The 20,837-nt window shown below is 66.6% G+C and overlaps 3 protein-coding genes across 7 annotated transcripts; 1 reads left to right on the top strand and 2 right to left on the bottom strand.

Annotated features, from left to right (window-relative positions):
- Window positions 1-3,357: 3,357 nt before the first annotated feature.
- LOC139827311 (uncharacterized) lies at window positions 3,358-6,365 on the bottom strand. 2 transcript variants are annotated; one of them, XM_071805479.1, is made up of 2 exons: window positions 4,015-6,365; window positions 3,358-3,786 (listed from the first exon to the last, which is right to left on the bottom strand). In XM_071805479.1, the coding sequence occupies exon 1, from the start codon at window positions 5,819-5,821 to the stop codon at window positions 4,862-4,864; it is 960 nt and encodes a 319-aa protein (XP_071661580.1). In that variant the 5' UTR covers window positions 5,822-6,365; the 3' UTR covers window positions 3,358-3,786; window positions 4,015-4,861. The 2 variants fall into 2 exon arrangements, with proteins under 2 accessions (XP_071661580.1, XP_071661579.1); XM_071805478.1 differs by lacking the exon at window positions 3,358-3,786 and adding an exon at window positions 3,801-3,924.
- On the top strand, window positions 6,247-11,207 carry LOC136098366 (zinc finger protein 783-like). Of its 3 annotated transcripts, none has more exons than XM_065831698.2 (7): window positions 6,247-6,507; window positions 7,844-8,239; window positions 8,318-8,444; window positions 8,869-8,982; window positions 9,522-9,632; window positions 9,728-9,847; window positions 9,978-11,207. In XM_065831698.2, exons 1-7 carry the CDS (start codon window positions 6,295-6,297, stop codon window positions 10,709-10,711), a joined length of 1,815 nt encoding a protein of 604 aa, XP_065687770.1. In that variant the 5' UTR covers window positions 6,247-6,294; the 3' UTR covers window positions 10,712-11,207. The 3 variants fall into 3 exon arrangements, with proteins under 3 accessions (XP_065687770.1, XP_065687768.1, XP_065687769.1); XM_065831696.2 differs by having other exon boundaries at window positions 7,838-8,239; XM_065831697.2 differs by having other exon boundaries at window positions 6,268-6,507; window positions 7,838-8,239; window positions 9,981-11,207.
- Window positions 11,208-11,925: 718 nt separating this feature from the next.
- Window positions 11,926-18,895, bottom strand: LOC136098368 (uncharacterized). 2 transcript variants are annotated; one of them, XM_065831701.2, is made up of 4 exons: window positions 18,728-18,895; window positions 16,600-17,234; window positions 14,020-14,223; window positions 11,926-13,375 (listed from the first exon to the last, which is right to left on the bottom strand). In XM_065831701.2, exons 2-4 carry the CDS (start codon window positions 17,135-17,137, stop codon window positions 12,363-12,365), a joined length of 1,755 nt encoding a protein of 584 aa, XP_065687773.1. In that variant the 5' UTR covers window positions 17,138-17,234; window positions 18,728-18,895; the 3' UTR covers window positions 11,926-12,362. The 2 variants fall into 2 exon arrangements, with proteins under 2 accessions (XP_065687773.1, XP_065687774.1); XM_065831702.2 differs by having other exon boundaries at window positions 16,600-16,998.
- Between the last annotated feature and the right edge of the window lie 1,942 nt (window positions 18,896-20,837).

Here is a 20,837-nt window from a genome sequence, read left to right as displayed (position 1 = left end):
TTCAGTCTCCTTCCACGCAACACAGAGCTGAGGAGCATCCGACGGAGCTGCCTAAATCCACACCTTCAAACGCCTCGTGTGCTGAGAATCACACAGCATCACAGAATGGAGTGGGTTGGAAGAGACCTCAGAGCTCATCCAGTCCAACCCTTGGTCCAACTCCAGTCCATTGACCAGATCATGGCACTAAGTGCCATGGCCAATCTCAGTTTAAAAACCTCCCGGGCCGGTGAGTCCAGCACCTCCCTGGGCAGCCATTCCAATGCTGACCACTCTCTCTGCACAGAATTGCTTTCTAATCTCCAGCCTCAATTTCCCCTGGCAGAGTTGAAGCCCATGCCCCCTTGTCCTATTGCTGACTGCCTGGGAGAAGAGCCCAATCCCCCCTGGCTAGAACTGCCCTTCAGGTCGTTCTAGAGAGTGCTGAGCTCACCTCTAAGCCTCCTCTGCTCCAGACTGAACAAGCCCAGCGCCCTCAGCCTCTCCCCATAGCTCTTGTGCTCAAGTCCCTTCCCCAGTCTCGTTGCTCTTCTCTGGACCCGCTCCAGCACTTCAATCTCTTTCCTGAGCTGAGGGGCCCAGAACTGAACACAACACTCCAGGTGTGGCCTCCCCAGTGCAGAGCACAGGGGAAGGATCACTGCCCTTGTCCTGCTGACCACGCTGGTTTGGATACAGGACAGGACACCATTGGCCTTCTTGGCCACCTGGGCACACTGTTGGTTCCTGTTGAGCTTCCTGTCCATGAGTCCCCCCAGGTCCCTTTCTGCCTGACTGCTCTCCAGCCACTCTGTGCCAGCCCGGAGCGCTGCAGGGGTTGTTGTGGCCAAAGCGCAGGACCCGGCACTTGGCCTTGTTGAACTTCATCCCATTGGAATGAACAACGGGAGGAGCAGAGCCCTGCGTCTGTGACTCGGTGAACGCATCTGTGTCCGTTTCTTTCCCCCAGGAGCAGCCGGGCTGTGGTGAAGCAGGTGGGTTCCCCCCAACATCCCGACCTTCTCGCCTGAAACTCACAGCACACGCGGGGAAAAATGTCATTTCTTACAGCGTCTCACTGCAAAAAGCTCCGAGATGTTAATACAGAGATCCAGCTTTAAAATATATAAGTTCTGTGGGGTTTGTTTCTTATACGGTCCCTCCGTCCCCTTCCAGCGATGCTGGGGGGAATTTCGCCGTGACTGAGCCCGGAGTGGTTAAACCAACAGTTTGTGTGCGAGAGTTAATCGCTCCCTCCCCTGTGCTCTTACACCCTTCTCAACTTCAAAAATAGTTCTTTCTGAAGCCGAATTTAAACACCGCGTTTCCAGTCTCCATGGAAAAATAACACTGAAACGTGAAACACTGAAGATTGATGCACAGTGATAACGCCAATGCGCAGGGGTCACTCAGGTGGGGCAGCTCCCGCAGCAGGGACAGGAAGAATTGTTCATCAACTGTGTTACTCAATATAAAAATCTGAGCTGAGAATCAGTTCCTGGCCTTGAGAAATCATGTTGGTGCGTTGGGAAACACAAACAGCTGTGTAAAGCCTTGGGTTCCTGCAGCCAGAGGAAAGTAAAGCCGGATCTTTAGCAGGATGGGTTGTCTTGAAAGAGAAGCTCCGACATTGGTTGATGTTTGCAAAGCTTTTGGTCGCTTTCCTGTGCAGATGCGAAGCTCGCCCTGTGCTGTTCCACCCCGTGCTGTTCCACCCCGGTGGGAGCAGCGGAGGCAGAAACACCTCAGAACAGAACATTTTCAATGCTAAGGGCCCGTGTGTTCTCCTCGTGGCAGAAACAAGGTCAGGACGCGGCACGTGGGGCTCCCCTGCCCGTTCTGGTGTAATTGCGCTTTGCGGATCCTGCCTGACACGTCCTCTCCCGTTCTGTTCCCTTCGGCTTGCCAATTAAGAGAGGTCTGGCGTTTCATGATTAGTGTTGATGAGCAATTATTTATATTTCTCTCATCTCCACTTACCCTGCAGGTGATGGGTCTCGTCTCACGTGTTCCATTGGTGCCGCAGGTGCTGCTGGATTGCAAATTAACACAGAAGCATAAAAGCGGAGGTCAGCACAAGAACTTTCTGGGCAGAGATCGTCGTCCCTGCTCCATGTGGCTTCTCAGTAGAAGCGATCAGAAGAGCCCCTTTCCCAGAAATCCCCGTCTGCTTTCATGGGGGTCATCGTGCGTGGTTTGTATTCCAATGCAAGCGGACCGGGCTGTGCCCGCGCGGTGCTGCCCCAGTTTGGAGCGGAACCGGGGCAGGTTGAGCAGAGGGTGCCCGGGAGGCACCGCCGCGAGTGCTGGGGTCAGCACGGGGGAGCGCGATGGCTCCTCACACAGCCGTAAGTGCGTGGTGATCGCGTGCAGCGAGGTGCTGAGCTGCAGAGACGTCACACCGGTGCGAAATCGGCTGGATAAATGCCCAGGATTTAAAAAATGATAGAAATTATTAAATACAGAGATGCCACATTTGGCTCAAGCATCAGTGCTGCGCCCTCGCTGGGGTCTTGGGCCCTTCACGGCGACACCGCGGCTGCTCCTGCGCCAGGTTGAGCTTTGGGTGCTGGATCTGAGCTGCGGTTCCTGTGGATCTGCGGCCTCGTGGGACCTTCTGGGTGCCCGCGGGGACAGTGGCCGTGTGGATGGGCTGCGCAGGGGCAGCGTCCCCATCGAGGGACCCCTGGGTACTTGGCAGCTCCTGAGTTCACAGCATCCCAGAGTGTGAGGGGTTGAAGGGCCCTGGAAAGCTCACCCAGTGCAATCCCCCCGGAGCAGGAACACCCAGCTGAGGTTCCACAGGAAGGGTCCAGGCGGGTTTGAATGTCTGCAGAGAAGGAGACTCCACAACCTCCCTGGGCAGCCTGGGCCAGGCTCTGCCACCCTCACCCCCAACAAGTTGCTTCTCCTCTTGCAGTGGAACCTCCTGTGTTCCAGTTTGCACCCGTTGCCCCTTGTCCTGTCACTGGGTGTCACCCAGAAGAGCCTGGCTCCATCCTCCTGACACTGCCCCTTTCCATATTGATCCCCAGGAATGAGTCCCCCCTCAGTCTCCTCTTCTCCAGCTCCAGAGCCCCAGCTCCCCCAGCCTTTCCTCACACGGGAGATGCTCCACTCCCTTCAGCATCTTGATGACTGCGCTGGACTCTCTCCAGCAGTTCCCTGTCCTTCTGGAGCTGAGGGGCCACAACTGGACACAAGATTCCAGGTGTGGTCTCCCCAGGGCAGAGCAGAGGGGCAGGAGAACCTCTCTGACCTACTGACCACCCCCTTCTAACCCACCCCAGGTCCCATTGGCTTCCTGGCCACAAGGGCCCGGTGCTGGCTCATGCTCACCCTGCTGTCCCCAGGACCCCCAGCTCCCTTTCCCCAGTTGTTGTCCCCAAAAAGGGTAAAACTCACCCAATCCCAGGGACACTTGTGATGCTCCGGTGTGGGAGGGGGTGTCACAGCCCGGGTGTCCAGCACCCCGTGAGCCCCGGATCAGCTGCCAGGGCTGGGTTGCAGCTCAGGTCACACCAAGGGGTGATTCCTCTGTCCCTGAGCACTGGGTCCCATGGGTGCCCCGGCCCCCTCACTCCCCCCGAGGGGACAGAGCCCGGCATCGCATCTCGCTTCTAATTCCCCACAGCGCAGAGAGCGGGGTCTTCAGCAAGTGCTGAATCGCTCCCTGGGTGATCAAAGCTTCACCCAGGAGGATCTGACATTTCTGGGGAAATCCTACCTGTGTGTAAGAGACACTTGAAACATCTCAGGGCTAAAACAAGCAAACCCAGTCGGAGCTGGTGCAGAATGAATCTGTGGCTGAGGAAAATAAACCAGCAGGTATTTTGTGTTTATTCCCATTGTCCCCAGCTCAGGAACCCCTGGTTTGCTCAGCGCTGGCTCCGGGGCAGGGACTCTGAGCCGTCACAGGCACCGCTGCCTGCGTCTGGATTGAACCTGAAATTCATACAGCTCAGGAGCAGCTGGAACCCCGAATCTCACCAAACCCACGAGCCGGTGAGCGGTCTTGTGGAAGGAGAGGCTCACCCGGGGGTCGCCGTCCTGGGCACGGGGTGCTGGGTGCCCCAGCCCCCCACATTGTCCTTCTGTGGGGTCCAGGGAGCTTCTTCGGTCCTGTGTCCTCATGGCAGTGGTGGCCCTGCCTGCTGGGTGTCCTGAAACACAACACGGGGAAACCGGAGCAGGGGCAGGGACACAAACACGCCGCGACAGGGGGGGCTCAGCAGCCCCCAGGGAGCAGCAGTAGCCGTGCAGCGGGTCCTTCCTCTCACCCATCCCCAAAGGGCTCGGTGTCACCCCCTGGTCCCTGAGGGTCACCCACGCTCCACGCCGAACGGCCCGGAGCAGGTGTTATGGAGACACGGGTTCGGGTGGGCGGGCCGCGCCCTGGGGCCGGAGCGGGCTCCTCCCCACCCGCAGCTGCCGGGAGCGAGCGGACGGTGGGGAGTGAAAAAAACAACAGTAACCTGCCATCTTTTGCTGGTTTCCCGAAGAAGTGGGGCTGTGCCGTGTGTGGTGCTGGTCCCCATCACTCAGTGCCATCCCCAGGAGCCCTCCCGGTGCCCCGGCCGTGCCGGCGGTGCCGTGCGCCGCGCTGCGGGTGCCTCCCGGCGCTGCGGGAGCGGGGGAGAGGGCAGCGCGGACCCCACACCCTCCCCTGAATTACACAGAGAAAGAGCTGCTCAAAAAGCCACTTAAGCGGTTCCCTTTGGGGTTCCTGTCCCGCCTCCTGCAGCTCTGGGAGCTCCCTGGCCCCCGTGGGGCACCACCCACCACCCCACGGCTCACACCTGGCTCCCAGGGGACACCCTTGTCCCCCCGGCCCCGGGCAGGAGCCCGAGAACCCTCGTCCGGCCCCGGGCACCCGTGGGTGTCACTGACCCAGCTCGGCCCTGGGGACTGGGAGGGCAGCGGCTGCGGGAGCCCCCGGGGTGCTGGGCCATGGGGCAGGGGTGCGGGGGCTTGGGGGGCTTCGGGTGCCCCGTTTGGGGAACGCAGCACTGGAGGGGACGCTGGAGCGATGACATCCTCGAGCGAAATGGCTGCTCAGGCTCCCGTGACGCCTGCTCAGCCCGTTAACCCTTCTTGTCCCACTGCCCTCCCTGCCCGCAGCCTGGGGCCATCCCGCTCGTGTCCTGCGGAGGGGACCCCACGGCCCACCCGTACGGACCCTGCAGCACCCAGGGTCAGGGGAGCTTTCTCGGGTTTCCATGAAAACAGAACAGTGACGCTTTTCCCTGGTCTCCCACCGGCACCAGCGCCTGGTGCTGTTGGACCAAAGGGTCCCAGGGCTGGGGTGAGTGCGCGGGGGGTCCCCAAACCCCGTGCAGTCCCACACGTGGGTGTCCTGTCTGTCTCTGGCCAGGATGGGGGGTCCTGGTGTGGGTGTGTGGGTGGCCGGGTGCTCCTCACCCTGTGGCCTGGGGCTCGTGGCCCCTGGTGTCACCGGGTGTTTGCTGGAGGCAGAAGGGGGGCCCAGCAGCACAGCCCCGGGGGGGTCACCCCCTTCCCCAGCCCCTGTCACCCTGAGGTGACACTGGGGACACAGCTGAGGGGGCAGCCCAGGGGCTCTGGGCTTGGTGCTGATGCCAGTGCCAGCACTGGGGCGATGCTGGTGTGGGGCCAGGGCTGATACTGGTGCCGATACTGGTAACAACACAGATACTGGTGCCAGTGCTGGTGCTGGTACTGGTGCCGATCCCAACACTGTTGCTGATGCGAATACCAGTGCCAGGCCTTGGTGCTGGTGCTGACACTGGTGCTGATAGTGGTGCTGGTGCCAACACCGGTACTGGTGCCAGGGCTTGGTGTGGATACTGGTACCCGTGCCCATGCCAGCGCCGATACCAGTGCCAGGGCTGGGTGCCGATGCCCGTGCCCATACCAGTGTTAATGCCTGTGCCCGTGCTCATACTGGTGCCAGCGCTCAGTGTTGGTGATGACACTGGTGCCAGTGCTGATACTGGTGCCAGTGCCCATCCTTCTGCCAGTGCTCGTGTGACACCAGTGCCAGGGCTCGATGCCGGTGCCCAGCCCAGCACAGATGCCTGTGCCAGTGCCCACACCAGCGCCAGGGCTCGGTGCTGGTGCTGACACTGGTGCCAGTGCCCGTACTGGTGCCGGTGCCGATCCTGCTCCCGGTGTTAATGCCAGTGCCGATCCCGGTGCCGCTCCCGCTCCCGGTGCCGATGGCGCTGCCGGTGCCGCTCCGGTGCCGGGGCTGCCGGGGCCGGTAGGCGGCACTGCTCCGCGCTCCGCTCGCCGCGCCGCTCCCCCGCCCGCTGCCGCCGAGCCCGGAGGAGGCGGATGCAATTCCCCGGCTGCCCCTGGCTCCTCGGCGGGGCGGCGGGGCCCGGCCCGCAGCGCGCAGGCACCGACAGCGGCCCCGGCCCCGCTCCCGGCCCCGCTCCCGCCGCGCCGGCCCCGCTCCGCTCCGCGCTCTCCCCGCCGCCGCCCGGCCCGGCCCAGCGGGGCCCGGCCCAGCTCCGCGGGGCCATGGCCGAGTGGGCGCCCGCCCAGGTAAGCGCGGCCCGGCCGGGCCCGGGGGGAGCGGGGGCACCGGGAGCACCGGGAGTACCGGGAGCGGAGGCGGAGCCGCCCCGCCCGCCTCGCCGGCCACCCCCGCTCCCCCCGCCCCGGCCGGGACCCTCCGCGGTGCCCCCGGGACCCCGGCAGCCCCTGCCCGCGGAGCCCAGCGACCCCCGGCGCCCTCCGGCCCCGGGCTGCCCCGCGGAGCTGCCCCGGGCTGGCCCCGTGTCCGCGGGGTGTCCTCGGGCACCGCTGACCCGGGGTGTCCCCGAGTCCCTGCGATGCTCATGGGCACGTCCTCCCCGACGTGTCCCTGTGTCCCCCGGCTGCCCCCAAGGACCTGACCCGGGCTGTCCCCTTGTCCATGGGAAGTCCCTGGGCACCTCTTCCCTGAGATGTCCCTGTGTCCCTGGGGACCCGATCCAGGATGTCCCCAGGATTTCCCTGAGCACCCCTGACCTGGGATGTCCCCAGGTCCCTGCAAAGCTTCTGGGCACCTCTGACCTGAGGTGCCCCTGTGTCCCCAGACTGCCACCAGGGACCTGACCTAGGATGTCCCCAGGATTTCCCCGAGCACCTCTGACCCAGGATGTCCCCAGGATGTCCCTGGGCACCCCTGATCGCGGATGTCCCCAGGATGTCCCTGAGCACCCCTGACCCAGGATGGCCCCATGTCCCTGGAATGTCCCTGGGCACCCCTTCTCCAGGCTGCCCCATGTCCCTGGCTGCTCCCTGCCCACCCAGCCCCATCCCGCTCCTGGGAGTTCCTGCCTGGGCAGACCCAGGGAAGACCACCCAAGGGATGGGGACATGGGGTGCTGGGGAGGGGTCCCCTGGTGCTGGCCAGTGTCCCATGTGGGCAGTGACCGGTGCTGACTCTGTGGCTGCTGTGGCAGCACTGCTGTGCCTCCCCAGCCCACCCAGCCCGAGGGACACGTCCCACCCAGCAGCACCGGCAGAGCCGCCTCGTCTGCCCCTCATCGACCCCTCAGGCCTGTCCCTCCCGGAGCTCAGACCGGGCCCCAGCAGCTCCGTCCTGCCTGGGCAGCACCGGCCTCTCCAGGGACCGAATCCTGCCCAGCCGAGCTGCTGGCACAGGGCGACCATGGTGGTTGCCATGGGGCAGGTGCCCAGTGGGGCCAGGGCTGGGGGGCAGCACTGCTGGGGAGTGGTGGGGTCACACGCGGGGGTCCCCGATGGGCAGCGTCAGGAAAAAGCGCCCGATGGGGGGAGCAGCACCTGCTGTGGGGCTGGGTCTCTGGGCAGAACCTGGGGGGCTGACCAGGGGCACCCTCCCACCCGCGCCCTCCCCACGGCCCAGGTGCAGGAGTGGAACGTGGACGCCCCCCACCTGATGCCGCTGCAGCCGCCGCTGCTGCCGGAGCGGGCGCACGTGCGGGAGGCGCAGCTGCACTCCGCAGAGGCCTCGCTCTGGACCGTGGTGGCCACGGTGCAGGCGATGGAGAGGAAGATCGACCTCCTGGCCACCCGCCTGCTCAGCCTGGAGGGCCGGTCGGGCACGGCCGAGAAGAAGCTGCTGGACTGCGAGAAGACGACCATGGAGTTTGGGAACCAGCTGGAGAGCAAGTGGGCCGTGCTGGGCACCCTCATCCAGGAGTACGGGCTGCTCCAGCGGCGCCTGGAGAATGTGGAGAACCTGCTGAAGAACAGAAACTTCTGGGTGCTGCGGCTGCCCCCCGGCCCCCGGGGCGAGGTCCCCAAGGTAACGGCTCCGGGGGGGCTGCGGGGGGACCCTCTGGGGAGCAGGTGCCGCTGAGCTGCCGGGGGCTTGTCCCTGCAGGTGCCGGTGACGTTTGTTGACATTGCCGTCTACTTCTCGGCGGAGGAGTGGAAGAATTTGGAGGAGTGGCAGAAGGAGCTGTACAACAACCTGGTGAAGGAGAACTACGAGTCTTTGATCTCCCTGGGTAAACAGCCTTTTTCACCCTGGGCCCAGGCAGCGGGGGCAGTGGCTGCGTCTCCCCAGTGGGTCCGGGACGGGGTGGCCCCCAATGGTGGCATTTACCGTGTCCCCGGGGCCTCTGGCTTTGGAGGGAACCCTTCGTGGCTCATGCTGTGTGCATGGGGATGGGATGCCATGCCATGCCATGCCAGTGCTGCTGTGTGGGGCAGCCTGTGCTGCCCAGTCCCGGGGAGCTGGGGCGGGTCCCCATCTCCTAAAAGCAACACCCTGAGCATCTGTGCCACACGAGCCTCCAGGCACGGAGCTCCTGCCTAGTTTATGCAGAGACGCCCGGGCCTGGCAGCCCGGCGTGTCCCTCCGGCATCCCGGTGACCAGGGGGGCCAGGCGGTCACAGCCCCGGTGCCAGCCCCGCTGTCTCCCCACGCAGACGGTGCCGTGTCCAGAAACGAGGCGCAGCCCCGCGGGGAGCGCGGGGACGGACCCTGCATCCCCGAGCAGAGGGACCTGGAGCAGAGGGAGCTGCCGCCGGACGCCTGCGCGGGTGAGGCGCCGCTGGGGCTGCCATAGCGCCGGGTCCCGTCCCTTTGCCTCCCACCTGCAGTTTCCCCCGCTCTGGGGATGTTGCTCCTTCCCTGGTGGTCCTGGCTCTGCGGGGCCATTTTCAAGCCACAACCAGAATCTGTTCCCCACCGTGCAACTGAGACCACCGCGAGTGACCCCGGAAAATCCTCCGTCACTGATGTGCTGAGGGTCTTGGGCATCCGTCACTGCCAGAGCCACGTGTCCCCCACTGCCACCGCATTGCATCAGAGCCCATGGGCTGTGTCAGTCACCTGTCCCCATGGGCTGTCCCGAGGAGACCTGTCCCCATCAGCTGTGCCATGGTCACCCATCCCCATGGGCTGTCCCACGGTCACTTGTCACCACATCTCCCCTAGGGGTGTTTGATGCCCCATTGCTGCGGGATGGGGATGTCCCCCATGGCCAGAGCCTGGGGGTCCCACGCCCCGGGTTGCGGTGGCCGTGGGTCGCACCGGGTGGCCGCATCCCAGCACCGGCCAGGTCTCTCCTTGTGCGCAGAGCCGCTGATCTCCACCTCCGACATCCTGTCGCGGATCAAGCAGGAGGTGGCCTTCGTGGGGGAGCAGCAGTTTGCGGAGGAGCGGGGGATGCCGGCGGACCCCTGTGCAGGTGAGCTGTGCCCGGCGCCGGCAGCACACGGTGCTTTTTGGGATGCAGAAGGTGGCTCCGCGTGGCTGAGTCCCCATCCCCGTCCTTCCCCGCAGGTGCGGACGCCCTGATCACGGCGCACGACTTCTTGTCGTGGATCAAGCAGGAGGAAGAGCCGTGTGTCCGCGAGCCCTGGGAGCTGCCGGACAGGGAGATGCTGCCGGGTCCTGGCCCCGGTGAGCAACGCTGAGCCCTGTGGGGCTGGGATGGGGCTGGAGGGGGCGAACACCCACCCAGGATGGGCCGGGGCTTGGGGACATCCCCGGTGTCCCAGGCAGGCACTGACGGGAGCTTTTCCCCCCCCAGCAGCCGGTGAGGGGCTGCTGGTGAAGACGGAGGAGCGGTGTCCCCACGCCGAACCCCCCGAGGAGGTGGGTTTGCCGGGTGGCTCTGGGGAGCTGCTCTTCCCCGGCGCCGGCTTCGGGAGCCCCGAGGGACAGGCAGCGGTGACAGCGGTGGTGACAACAGCGGCGGCTCTGCCGGCACAGCACAGACTGGGCAAAGCCCCGGACCCGGGGGCCGAGGTGGCCGTGGGGGTCCCCAGCGCGACGCCGGGACCCGCCGAGGAGCGTCCGCACGGCTGCGCCGAGTGCGGGAAGAGCTTCAGCGGGAAGAAGAGCCTGCGCATCCACCAGCGCAGCCACGCGGCCGAGCGGCCCTACCCCTGCGCCGAGTGCGGCAAGAGCTTCAACTGCCACTCGGGGCTGGTGCGGCACCAGATGATCCACCGCGGCGAGCGGCCCTACAAGTGCGCCGAGTGCGGCAAGTGCTACAGCCGCAAGGAGCACCTGCAGAACCACCAGCGGCTGCACACGGGCGAGCGCCCCTTCGCCTGCGCCGCCTGCGGCAAGAGCTTCATCCGCAAGCAGAACCTGCTCAAGCACCAGCGCATCCACACCGGCGAGCGGCCCTACCAGTGCCCGGCCTGCGGGCGCAGCTTCCGCTACAAGGAGTCGCTCAAGGATCACCAGCGGGTCCACGGGGCCGAGGGGGGGCCCCCGCCGCTGCCCCCGCCCGGCATTCTGCCCCCCGGGGATTAGGGGGTCGCCCCCCCCCCCCCGGACTGACACCCCCCGGCACCGGGACGGGAACCGGCCACGCGGCTTCCAACCAAATAGAGGCGCCCGGCCGGGGCGGGGGGACTTGGGGATCCCCGGGGGGCCATGGACCCGCCATGGACGGACGCTGCGGCCCCCGCCGCTCCCCCACAGCCAATGTGGCTGCGCAGGATGGGGAGCAGCCCCCCCCGCCTCGTCCCCCCGCTGCCGTCCCCCCCGCCTGCTGCTCTGCCCCCCTGCCCCCCGCTGCTGATTTTTACTGCCCCCGCCCTCCCGCTCTGTACAGTGCTTGGGGTGTAGTTTGGTATGGACCGTGCGATACGGAATAAAGTCGTGCTGGGCTGCAGAGCCTTCGTGCCCCCCCAGACCCACGGGGTCCCCACGTCCTCTGGGTCCTGCCCCATCCCCATGTCCCACCTTTATTTCTACCAGCTGAACCCCCCCGCAATGTCACCAAACTGCTCCCAGGTCTCCTCTACCCTTCGTTTATGTCTATACATTATTTACACACGCTTTTAACCACAGCCATGGAAAGCTGCGCACCTTCCCCAGGCCCCCCTGAGACTGGTGTCACTGTCCCCTCCAGGGACACAGTCACCCTGGGAGGCCCTGGGGTGGTAAAGGAGCTGCCGCCGAGTGGGGACATGGCCACCGGGGACGTATGTGTGGGGCTGGAGCTACCTGGGGACCCTGTGCACCCCTTGGGGACACTGCACACACCTTGGGGACCCTGAACATTCCCTGGGGACACTGTGCACCCCTTGGGGACCCTGCACATTCCATGTGGACACTGTGCAGCCTTTGGGGACCCTGCACACCCCTTGGGGACCCTGCACATTCCATGTGGACACTGTGCAGCCTTTGGGGATCCTGCACACCCCTTGGGGACACTGCACGCTCCCTGGGGACACCGCGCACTGTCCCCAGGCTGTGCCTGTTGTTCCCCCACCCCAGAGCCACGCAGGCAGCTGAGGCTGAGCCCAGACCATCCAGCCCGATGCTGCAGGTCCCATTCTCCCCCAGCTTTGATCCTGGGGTCCCCCAAATGAGTGGGGTGATGCTTGGTAACGACCCCTCGTGGCAAACGACCCACTGGACGGCACGGGAAGGCTCACGGTGTGGGGGCGCAGCAGGTCCCCCTGGCCTGGGACCCCCCCGGCACCCAGTCCACACACAGAAACAGCTTTTCTGCTTGGTTTTTGTTGGTTTTTTTTTTTAAGGATTTTTTTTGGCATTTTTTTAAAACAGACGTTTATGGTTATATGCAAATTAGGTCATTAAATGATTTGCATAAAATGTTCGCACAGCAGCGACTAAGTGTTCCTAACTCCCCAAACCACCCCCCTCCCGAAAGGTAGTAATCCTACTCGACTAGCGCTGTCACCCGTGTCCCTGTGGCTCGGGGACAGGGCCGCGGGCGGCGCTCCCGGGCGCTCGTGCGTCTTCACACGCCACGTGTGCCACCGCCCGCGCCCCCCTTGTACCTTCCCGGTGCGCGTGGGGACCGGGGTGACCCGGCGGGGTGGCCGCGCGTCCCTCGCGAACCGTGACCACCGTTTCCCCATGGCCGCAGCGGCGCTGGGAGGGCCGCAGGCACAGCATGTCCTTGGCGGGACAGCGTCCCCCCCCGTCCCTAGCTGTTGGTGAGGAAGAGCCGTCTGTGTCTGGAGGCAGAGCCGCGCGGTCGGCCCCGGCGTCGCCCCCGGCCGCGGTTCCCCATGGGGCTTCGGCTGGGCACGGTGGTCTCTGCCCAGCCGGCGGTCCCGGCCTGGGGCTCAGGGAAGTTAGGCTCGGCTTTGGGCTGCTCCAGCAGCGGGCTGGGCTCCGGCCGTGGCTCGGGCGGCGGCGCCTGGCTCTGCCGGGCGCTGGCGCGCTCCTGCCGCAGGTACCGCAGCTCGTCGCGGATGTCCGTCAGGACGCCCAGCAAGCGGAACTGCAGCTCGCGGTCGCGGGCCCGTTCCTCGCGCTGGGTGGCTCGTTCCTCTTGCCACATGGCCAGCTCCTGGTGGTACAGCTGGTCCCACTGCTCCTCCAGGTCCAGCAAGTGGTGGATGTTAGTCCTCCAGCTCTCGCGGCGCTCCTCGCGCAGGCGGGAGCAGCCCAGGCGGCGCGGGGGGCCGGGGGCGGCGGGGGCGTCCCCGGGCGGGGAGGCGGAGGAGGGCAGCGACTCCTCGGTCAGGGCGCCGTGCAGCGGGGAGCGCGGCGGGGGCTCCTCCTCGGCCGGCGGCTTCTCCCAGGTGGGGCCCATCAGTACCCTGGGCAAAGCGCCCATCTCCGGGCCCCCCGCCTGCTCCTCGGGGTGCGAGGAGTCGAGCCCGCGCGCCAGCTCGGACACCCCTTCGTGGCCCCAGTCCGAGGGAGCGTCCACGGGGTTGAGAGGGTCCTCGGGCAGGGAGGTGACGGAGCCCTGGGAGCTGCAGCGGCGGATCAGCATGGCCTGGCGGGACAGTTTCATGTCTTCCTCGGCAGAGGTGGGGGCCTCGGGCGCCGGCTGTGTCCCCGCGGCCCCGCCGTGGCCCCGCTCCACCTCCCGGCCCTCCCGTTCCTCCTCCTCCGACATGGAGGCGTAGGAGACCAGAGACTCGTTTCGCAGGGATGGGGAAATGGCTGACATGTCCGGAGTCCGCAGCTCCGGTCCCGACTCGGCTGCAAGAGACGAGAAACCCTTTGGTGAGCCCGCTGCCCCGGCACACGGACACCCCGGGGGACACAAGAGGCCACCGTGCCCGCCTGTGCCGCCTTGCACGCCCCAGGCCTCGTGTGACACTGGGACAGCCACAGCCTTCGCCTTCCCTTGGATTTGCCGCCTTCTCCTGGCGCCCAACAACCCTCTGCCGTCACCAAACCACAACTTTTGTGGCAAACAGGACGGGTGTGTTGAGCATTTTATGCAAATCATTGAATGACCTAATTTGCATATAACCATAAACTTCTGTTTTTAAAAAAACATCCTCAAACAAACCCCAGAAAAGCTGTTTCTGTGTGAGCACTCGGTGCTGGAGGGTCCGGGGCAAGCGGGACCTGCTGCCCCCTGTGAGCCTTCCCATGTCACCTGCCCTGTGACACGGGGTTGTTTGCCCCAAAAGTGACAGTTTTGTAACTGCCGAGGGTCGTTTGGCGGCAGGAGAGGGAGGGAAATCCATGGGACGGTGATGGCCCGGCCGTCCCTGCGTCCCCTGGGGACCCGCAGCCCAGGGCACAACCGCACAGGCTGGAAGCGTCTCCGATCGCGGTGTCCCCCGCAGCGCCCCCACCGCCAGCGCCACCCCACCGAAATCCCGCAGCCTTACCCGAGCTGCTCTGGCCTTCGCCGCGGCTGTACTCGCAGATGACGGAGGGGTCGGGGCTCTGCACCGCCAGCCGCGGCACGGCCGAGCCCTCCACGTCGGGCAGCGCCGAGGGCTGCCCGTTGGTGTCGATGTAGATGCTGGGGTGGCTGACGCCGGGCTGCAGGTGCATGAAGGATTGCTTGGTGGCGCCGGGGAAGAACAGGTCTGTGGGACAGAGAATCCGGCCTCAGATGCTGTGACAAGGGCACCGGCAGCTCGCGTGGACCCCCTGGAAGGGTGGCCGGGGGTCCCCATGGGACCTTGTGGGGAAGTGACACTGCATGGGGGACATAGTGGCTGTGTGGGGGACACCACTGCTGCGTTGGGGACATCGCCACTGCACGGGGGACACAGCCGCTGCATGGGGGACACAGCCGCTGCATGGGGGGGCACCGCCGCTGCATGGGGGACACAGCCGCTGCATGGGGGACACAGCCGCTGCATGGGGGGACACCACCACTGCATGGGGGACACAGCCGCTGCATGGGGGGCACCGCCGCTGCATGGGGGACACCGCCGCTGCATGGGGGGCACTGCCGCTGCATGAGGGGACACCACTGCTGCATGAGGGACACAGCCGCTGCATGGGGGGGCACAGTCGCTGCATGGGGGGGCACAGCCGCTGCATGGGGGGGCACCGCCGCTGCATGGAGGGGCACCGCCGCTGCATGGGGGGACACCACCACTGCATGGGGGACACAGCCGCTGCATGGGGGGCACCGCCGCTGCATGGGGGACACCGCCGCTGCATGGGGGGCACTGCCGCTGCATGGGGGGACACCACTGCTGCATGAGGGACACAGCCGCTGCATGAGGGGACACAGCCGCTGCATGGGGGGGCACAGCCGCTGCATGGGGGGGCACCGCCGCTGCATGGAGGGGCACCGCCGCTGCATGGAGGACACCGCTGCTGCATGGAGGACACCACCACTACATGGGGGACACCATCACTGCATGGGGGACACAGCCGCTGCATGGGGGGACACAGCCGCTGCATGGGGGGCACCGCCGCTGCATGGGGGGACACAGCCGCTGCATGGGGGACACAGCCGCTGCATGGGGGGCACCGCCGCTACATGGGGGGCACAGCCGCTGCATGGGGGTACACAGCCGCTGCATGGGGGGCACTGCCGCTGCATGAGGGGACACAGCCGCTGCATGGGGGGGCACTGCCGCTGCATGGGGGTCACCGCCGCTGCATGGGGGTCACTGCCGCTGCATGGGGGTCACCGCCGCTGCATGGGGGACACAGCCGCTGCATGGGGGGACACAGCCGCTGCATGGAGGGCACCGCCGCTGCATGGGGGGACACAGCCGCTGCATGGGGGGACACAGCCGCTGCATGGGGGACACCGCCGCTGCATGGGGGGCACCGCCGCTGCATGGGGGACACAGCCGCTGCATGGGGGGCACTGCCGCACTGAGGTGCAGACTCTCCTCCTGCAAGGCCAGCCCTGATTGCTCATCCTCATTCTCACCCCCCCAGGAGCATCCCGAGCCCTCCCAGCCCTGCGGGGCTGACATCCCCGAAATGTCCCGCGGGCCCTCGTTCCCAGAGCGCAGGGACCGCCTGCTCCGCGGCAGGACGGGCGGCTGCTCCAGAGCCAGCCCGAGCCTGAACCCAGCGAAACGAGACCCACGTCACCCACCCGTCCCCCCCAAAACCTGATGGGCCACGCTGAAAGCAAAGAGCGGAGGAAGGAGCAGGAACAACTGACCCCGGTGTCCCCTGGGGACACTGGGAAGCCGGACACGTCCCCTGTGTGAGGGACGGGGGTGATTTCCCTCCTGGCTGGTAACAAAGCCCAGCTGGGGTGAACCCACAGGCCCAGCCCCGCTGCCAAGTGATGATGACGGATCTTTGGCAACATATTTCCCCTGAGCATCTCTTGGGTAACATCTGCTTAACGCAAACCCCCAAGAGCAGGATGGGCTCTGGGGGAGGCCAAGACCTGGGTTTAACTCTGCAGGCAGCGGAGGGCTCCAAAGCAAAACCCCAGCGAGGAGGCTCGGCCCCCCAGGACCCACCGGCTCCCCCGGCCACACACGGGTGCGGGACCCTGCGGAGGACGCTGTGACCGCACACGGCAGCAGCTGCTCCCGCTCCCTCTGACCCCAAAAGCAACGGGGGGAATACAATCCCATCCCATTTCTCACTGTTGGTGTCCAGCAAGACCAGGTACTGGAACAATTTAAGGGAAATGAAAAATCAAACCAAAACAGGACCCGCTTGCACAAAGTTTAAGGTGTTCCTGTCGGACTGGGGTTATATCCACAGTGGGTTTTTAACTCCAGCGCCTGCAGTTTCCAGCCCCGGTGCTTTGCTACTCAGCTATGCCAGGACCACAGCCCCGCTGCACACCGTGATCCCAACACAAACTGCGTGCGAGAGCAAAGCCCCAACGTCTCCATCCACGCTCTGCACCGCGCCGGCCGGCACAGAGCGCAAACCCTCGGCAGAGCCCCCGGTGACGTCCCCGGGCAGGACATCGCCCGGAGAGCGCGGGTCAGGATGGCTCTCCCCAGAAAACCACGACTGACCTGGGTCCAGGATGATTTCGGGCTCCGAGTCGTGGCTGGCCTGCAGGAAGGTGGAAGCCACCATCTTCTCCAGGGGCGTGAGGCGCGGCTTGTGGAGCGGCCCGCCGGCGCGGTTCATGGGCAGGTGCTTCTTGGAGGTGATCTTCTTCTTGACGTCCAGCCGCAGGTCGCGCCACTTGTGCTTGAGGTCGTCGATGGAGCGCTCGGTGTAGCCCAGGAAGTTGACGCGGCTTTGGATTTGGGTCCAGAGCTGCTTCCGCCGCACGGGGTGAGCCCGCAGGGCCTCGGACCCGTACAGGGCGCTGAAATGCCGGACCACATTCCAGACCAGCGTCTCAGTCTCGTCATTGGAGAAGTTGGCCTTCCTCTTCCGGCCAGACGCTGGCATCGCCTGCGAGGCTGCGGCAGAGGTGGAAGGGGCACAATTGAACCTCGGTCCCCACTCCTCTCTGTCGGCTCCTGGGGGGAACATGGGGCTGCGGGAGCCCGAGGGAGCCGCGGAGGAGGGAGCCGAAGCAACAGCCCCCGAGGCATCCATGGCAGGGGAGGCTTGGGCCGGGGAGGATCTAAAGAGCCGCTTCGGCACACGGCGCGGCAGGGGGGCACCTCATCCCCTCGCCCCGGCTCGAGAGCACCTGGGAGGGGAGAAAAGGAAAGGGCAGCGGTGGGTGGCGGCGGCGCGGGTGACGGCGAGGGCCCCCGGCCCTCTCCAGCCACAGGCACCCGGGGCTCCCGACCGGCTACCGCGGGGGGGGCGGTAGTCACGGTGCGGGCGTTGGGACCACGGTGAGGCCACGGCATGTGCTTTGGGGCCACGGCAAGGGCCTGGGGGCCACACGGGAGGTGACAAGGAGCACCCCGGGGCCAGGCTGAGGGCGATGGGGAGCACCCCGGGGCCACAGCGAGGGTCTCGTGGGCACCCTGACAGCAAGGGTGAGCACCCCAGGGCCACGGCCATGGCCTCTGGGCCACAGCGAGGGACGTGGCTGTGGTGAGCACCCCAGGGCCCTTGGTGAAGGCCCTGGCCATGGTGAGCAGCTCGAGGCCATGGCAAAGCCCTTGGCTACGATGCAGGCCTTGGAAATGGTCTTGGCCACAGTGTCACCCTTGGGGGCTCAGTGAGCATTTCAAGTTCCCAGTGAGAACTTGGGGTCACGGTGAAGCCCTTGGACATGCTGAGCGCCTCAAGGCCGTGGTGAAGACACCAGTGGAAGTCTTGGTCGTGCTGAACAGCTTGAGATCCCAGTGAGAGCCCTGGACCAGTGAAGACCATGGCCACGGCAAGTGCTTCGAGGCTGCGACAAAGACCTTGGCGAAGGCCTTGGCCATGGTGAGCACCTCAAGCTCCCAGTGAGGGCCTTGGAGCCGTGGCAAAGACCACAGCCATGGCCAAGGCCTTGGTCATTGGTGAGCACCTCAAGCTCCCAGTGAGGGTCCCAAACCATGGTGAGTGCCTCAAGGAGATGGCCAAAGCCTTGGCCATGTCGAACACCGCAAGCTCTCACAATGGCTTTCAGGCCACAGCAAAGACCAAGAGCATGGCAAGCGCTTCAAGGCCACGGTGAAGACCGCGGCAAAGGTCTCGGTGGTGGTGATCACCTCAGGCTCCCAGCGAGGGCCTCGGGGCCACAGCAAAGCCCACGGCCACGGCGAGAGCTGCAAGGCCACGGCGCAGACCTTGGCCATGGTGGACACCTCGAGCTCCGTCGAGTGCCTCCAGCCCCGGCAATGCCCGTGGCCGCGGGCCCGCGGCAAAGCCCCCGGTGAGGACCACGCCGTGCGCCCCGGCGAGGCTGCGGCCCCGGTGCAGCCCCCAGTGCAGCCCCCGGCCCCACGGCACAGCCCCACGGAGCCCCCTCGGGGGCTCAGCCCCCCGCCCGCCCTCCCCGCCGCACCGGCCTCTCCCCCCGCAGCGGCCACCGGCTGCACCCCGGGGCACGGACGGGCCCTTCGGCAGCAGCTTTTGTTCGCGCTTCCGCCGGCTACCGGGGACAAAGGGGCCGCGGCCGGTGCGTGTCCCCGGGCGGGGGGCGGGCGGGAGGCCGGGGGGCACGCACCGGTCCCGGGCACAGGCCGCTCCCCCCCGCGCCCCCCCCAGCGCCCCCCGGGGCGGGGCGGCGGCGCCTACCTGTGCCGGGCCGGGCGTGCGAAGGGGGGAAGGGGGGGAGCGGGGGGGCGGCGGCGGCGGGGCCGGGCCCGGAGGGGGCTCAGCTCCGGCGGCGGCGGCGGGTAATGGCTCCCGCCTCGGCGGAACTCGCCTTCATTTCCTCCGCCTCCGAGCGGCGCGGCGCGGACCGAGCCCTGCGCGCGCCCGCCCGTGCGCGCCCCCTGGCGGCCCCGCCGCGGGAACCGCGGGGGGTTCCGCGGGGTGCGGGGGGCGGGGGGAGGAAGGCGGGAACGGACCCCCCCGCACCCACCCCCGCACCGCGGCCGCCGCGCGCGCCGGGGACACGCGTGCGGCCCCGCGGCTGCGCGTGCCGGTGGGGAGCGCCCGGTCAACCCGGTCCTGCACCCCCCGGCGCTCCTGCACCCCCGCGGTTGGGCGTCCCGGTGGGGATCCCCGGTGCACCCCGGTCTTCCAGCCCCCCGAGTGCTGCATCCATCCCGCAGTTGTGCGTGCGGGTGGGGAGCGCTTGGTCAACCCAGTCCTGCACCTCCCGGTGCTCCTGCACCCCTGCGGTTGTGCGTCTCGGTGGGGATCCCCGGTGCTCCCCGGTCCTCCCTCCCGCTCCCCGTTCCGGCTGCTGCTGCACCCCCGTGGTTGTGTGTCCCGGTGGAGATCCCCGGTGAACCTCGGTCCTGCATCCCCCTGTGCGGCCACACCCCCGCGGTTGTGCATCCCGGTGAGGATCCCCCGCTGCACCCCGGTCCTGAACCGCCGTCCTCCCGGCTGCTCCTGCACCCCCGCGGTTGTGCGTCCCGGTGGGGATCCCGCGGTTGTGCACCCCGGTCCTGCCCCCCCGAGTGCTGCATCCCCCCCGCGGTTGTGCGTGCCGGTGGGGAGCGCCCGGTCAAGCCGGTCCTGCACCCCTCGGTGCTCCTGTACCCCCGCGTTTGTGCATCCCGGGGGGATCCCCAGTACACCCTGGTCCTGCACCCCCGTGGTTGTTCATCCTGATGAGGATCCCCCGGTGCACCCCAGTGCTGTCCCCCCAGTGCTGCTGCACTCCCGCAATTGTGCGTCCCTGCACCCCCCAAGTGACTGTGCATCCACATGGACAGCCCCCCGTGCACCCCGTCCCTGCACCCCCATGATGGTGCATCCTGTTGAGCACTTCCCCAAGCACCCCTGCGTGCCCCCTGCACCCCCTTCCTTTGCACCCCAATGTCCTTTGCACCCTGCCGCCCCCACCCATGGCACAAACCACCCCTGCACCCACAGGGGTGTATCCCCATCTCTGGCCAAACTGATAGCTGCACCGTGAACAGCACCCCCCAGAGCACTCTGTCCTCTGTCCCCCGTGGGTGTCCTGGCACATCGTGTCCCCCACACCCACACAAGTAACTCCTGGTGCACCTTGTACCCCATGCCCCATGCACCCTGATGGGCACCTGGGGACACCCCATCCCCAAATGTGCCAACAGGCACCCTGATGGGCCCCCCACCCTAGACACCCCAATGGGCACCTTCTGCCTGTCCTTACCAGGTGTGTCCTCACAGCCACCGTCTGCCCAAACCCCCAGTGTGGCCCCAGGCACCTCTGCTCACCCTTCCCTTGGGTCCTGGCCAAGGTCCCCCCCTGGGGGGTTGTGAGGGCACCCCTGGGTGCCTCAGGGCTGTGGGGACACGCCCGTCCCCATCAGGGTACAGCCCAGCTGCCCGTGGTTCTCCATCCACATGCAGGGGGTTGGCTCCATGTCCTGTGCCACCTTGGGGACGCTGGTGTGGCGGGGGGCAGCAGTGGCCGCCGTGTGTCAGGGACAGGGTGCCCAGGGTGCCTCTTGGGCACAGTCCCACATCCACGGGGGGCTGTGCAGGGACCCCCGGGTGCACAGGGGTCGTCAGCCAGGTCCCCACTGCCCACAGGCGCTGCCCATGGCCCTGGTACCCGCGTGGGGACAGCGCATGACGGGGTGTGTGGGGGCCCAGGAGTGACGCGGTGTCACCAGGCCAAGGGGTCCGTGTCCCCGAGGAGGGGAACGGGAGCTTTGGAGCGGCCCCCGCCAGCACCAGGGGCTCTCTCCACCTCATGGCGGAGATTGAAGGGACGTTAAAATAGGACAACCACCACTTGTGC

The sequence above is a fragment of the Patagioenas fasciata genome, chromosome 2 (genome assembly GCF_037038585.1).
Source record: "Patagioenas fasciata isolate bPatFas1 chromosome 2, bPatFas1.hap1, whole genome shotgun sequence".
In the NCBI taxonomy this organism is placed as follows: Eukaryota; Metazoa; Chordata; class Aves; order Columbiformes; family Columbidae; genus Patagioenas; species Patagioenas fasciata.
This window is presented reverse-complemented; position numbering and strand designations above follow the sequence as displayed.

What these genes read in the sequence shown, in the direction of transcription:
- LOC139827311 (XM_071805479.1), bottom strand. Translation starts at nt 5,821, where the DNA reads ATGGGCACGGGTACCAGTATCCACACCAAGCCCTGGCACCAGTACCGG.
- LOC136098366 (XM_065831696.2), top strand. Translation starts at nt 6,295, where the DNA reads ATGCAATTCCCCGGCTGCCCCTGGCTCCTCGGCGGGGCGGCGGGGCCC. An exon ending in GCCGCCGGACGCCTGCGCGG is followed by an intron (nt 8,983 to 9,521) that starts GTGAGGCGCCGC and finishes CCTTGTGCGCAG; the next exon opens with AGCCGCTGATCTCCACCTCC. An exon ending in GCCGGCGGACCCCTGTGCAG is followed by an intron (nt 9,633 to 9,727) that starts GTGAGCTGTGCC and finishes CCTTCCCCGCAG; the next exon opens with GTGCGGACGCCCTGATCACG.
- LOC136098368 (XM_065831701.2), bottom strand. Translation starts at nt 17,137, where the DNA reads ATGGATGCCTCGGGGGCTGTTGCTTCGGCTCCCTCCTCCGCGGCTCCC. An exon ending in CGAAATCATCCTGGACCCAG is followed by an intron (nt 14,224 to 16,599) that starts GTCAGTCGTGGT and finishes TCTGTCCCACAG; the next exon opens with ACCTGTTCTTCCCCGGCGCC. An exon ending in CGAAGGCCAGAGCAGCTCGG is followed by an intron (nt 13,376 to 14,019) that starts GTAAGGCTGCGG and finishes CGTCTCTTGCAG; the next exon opens with CCGAGTCGGGACCGGAGCTG.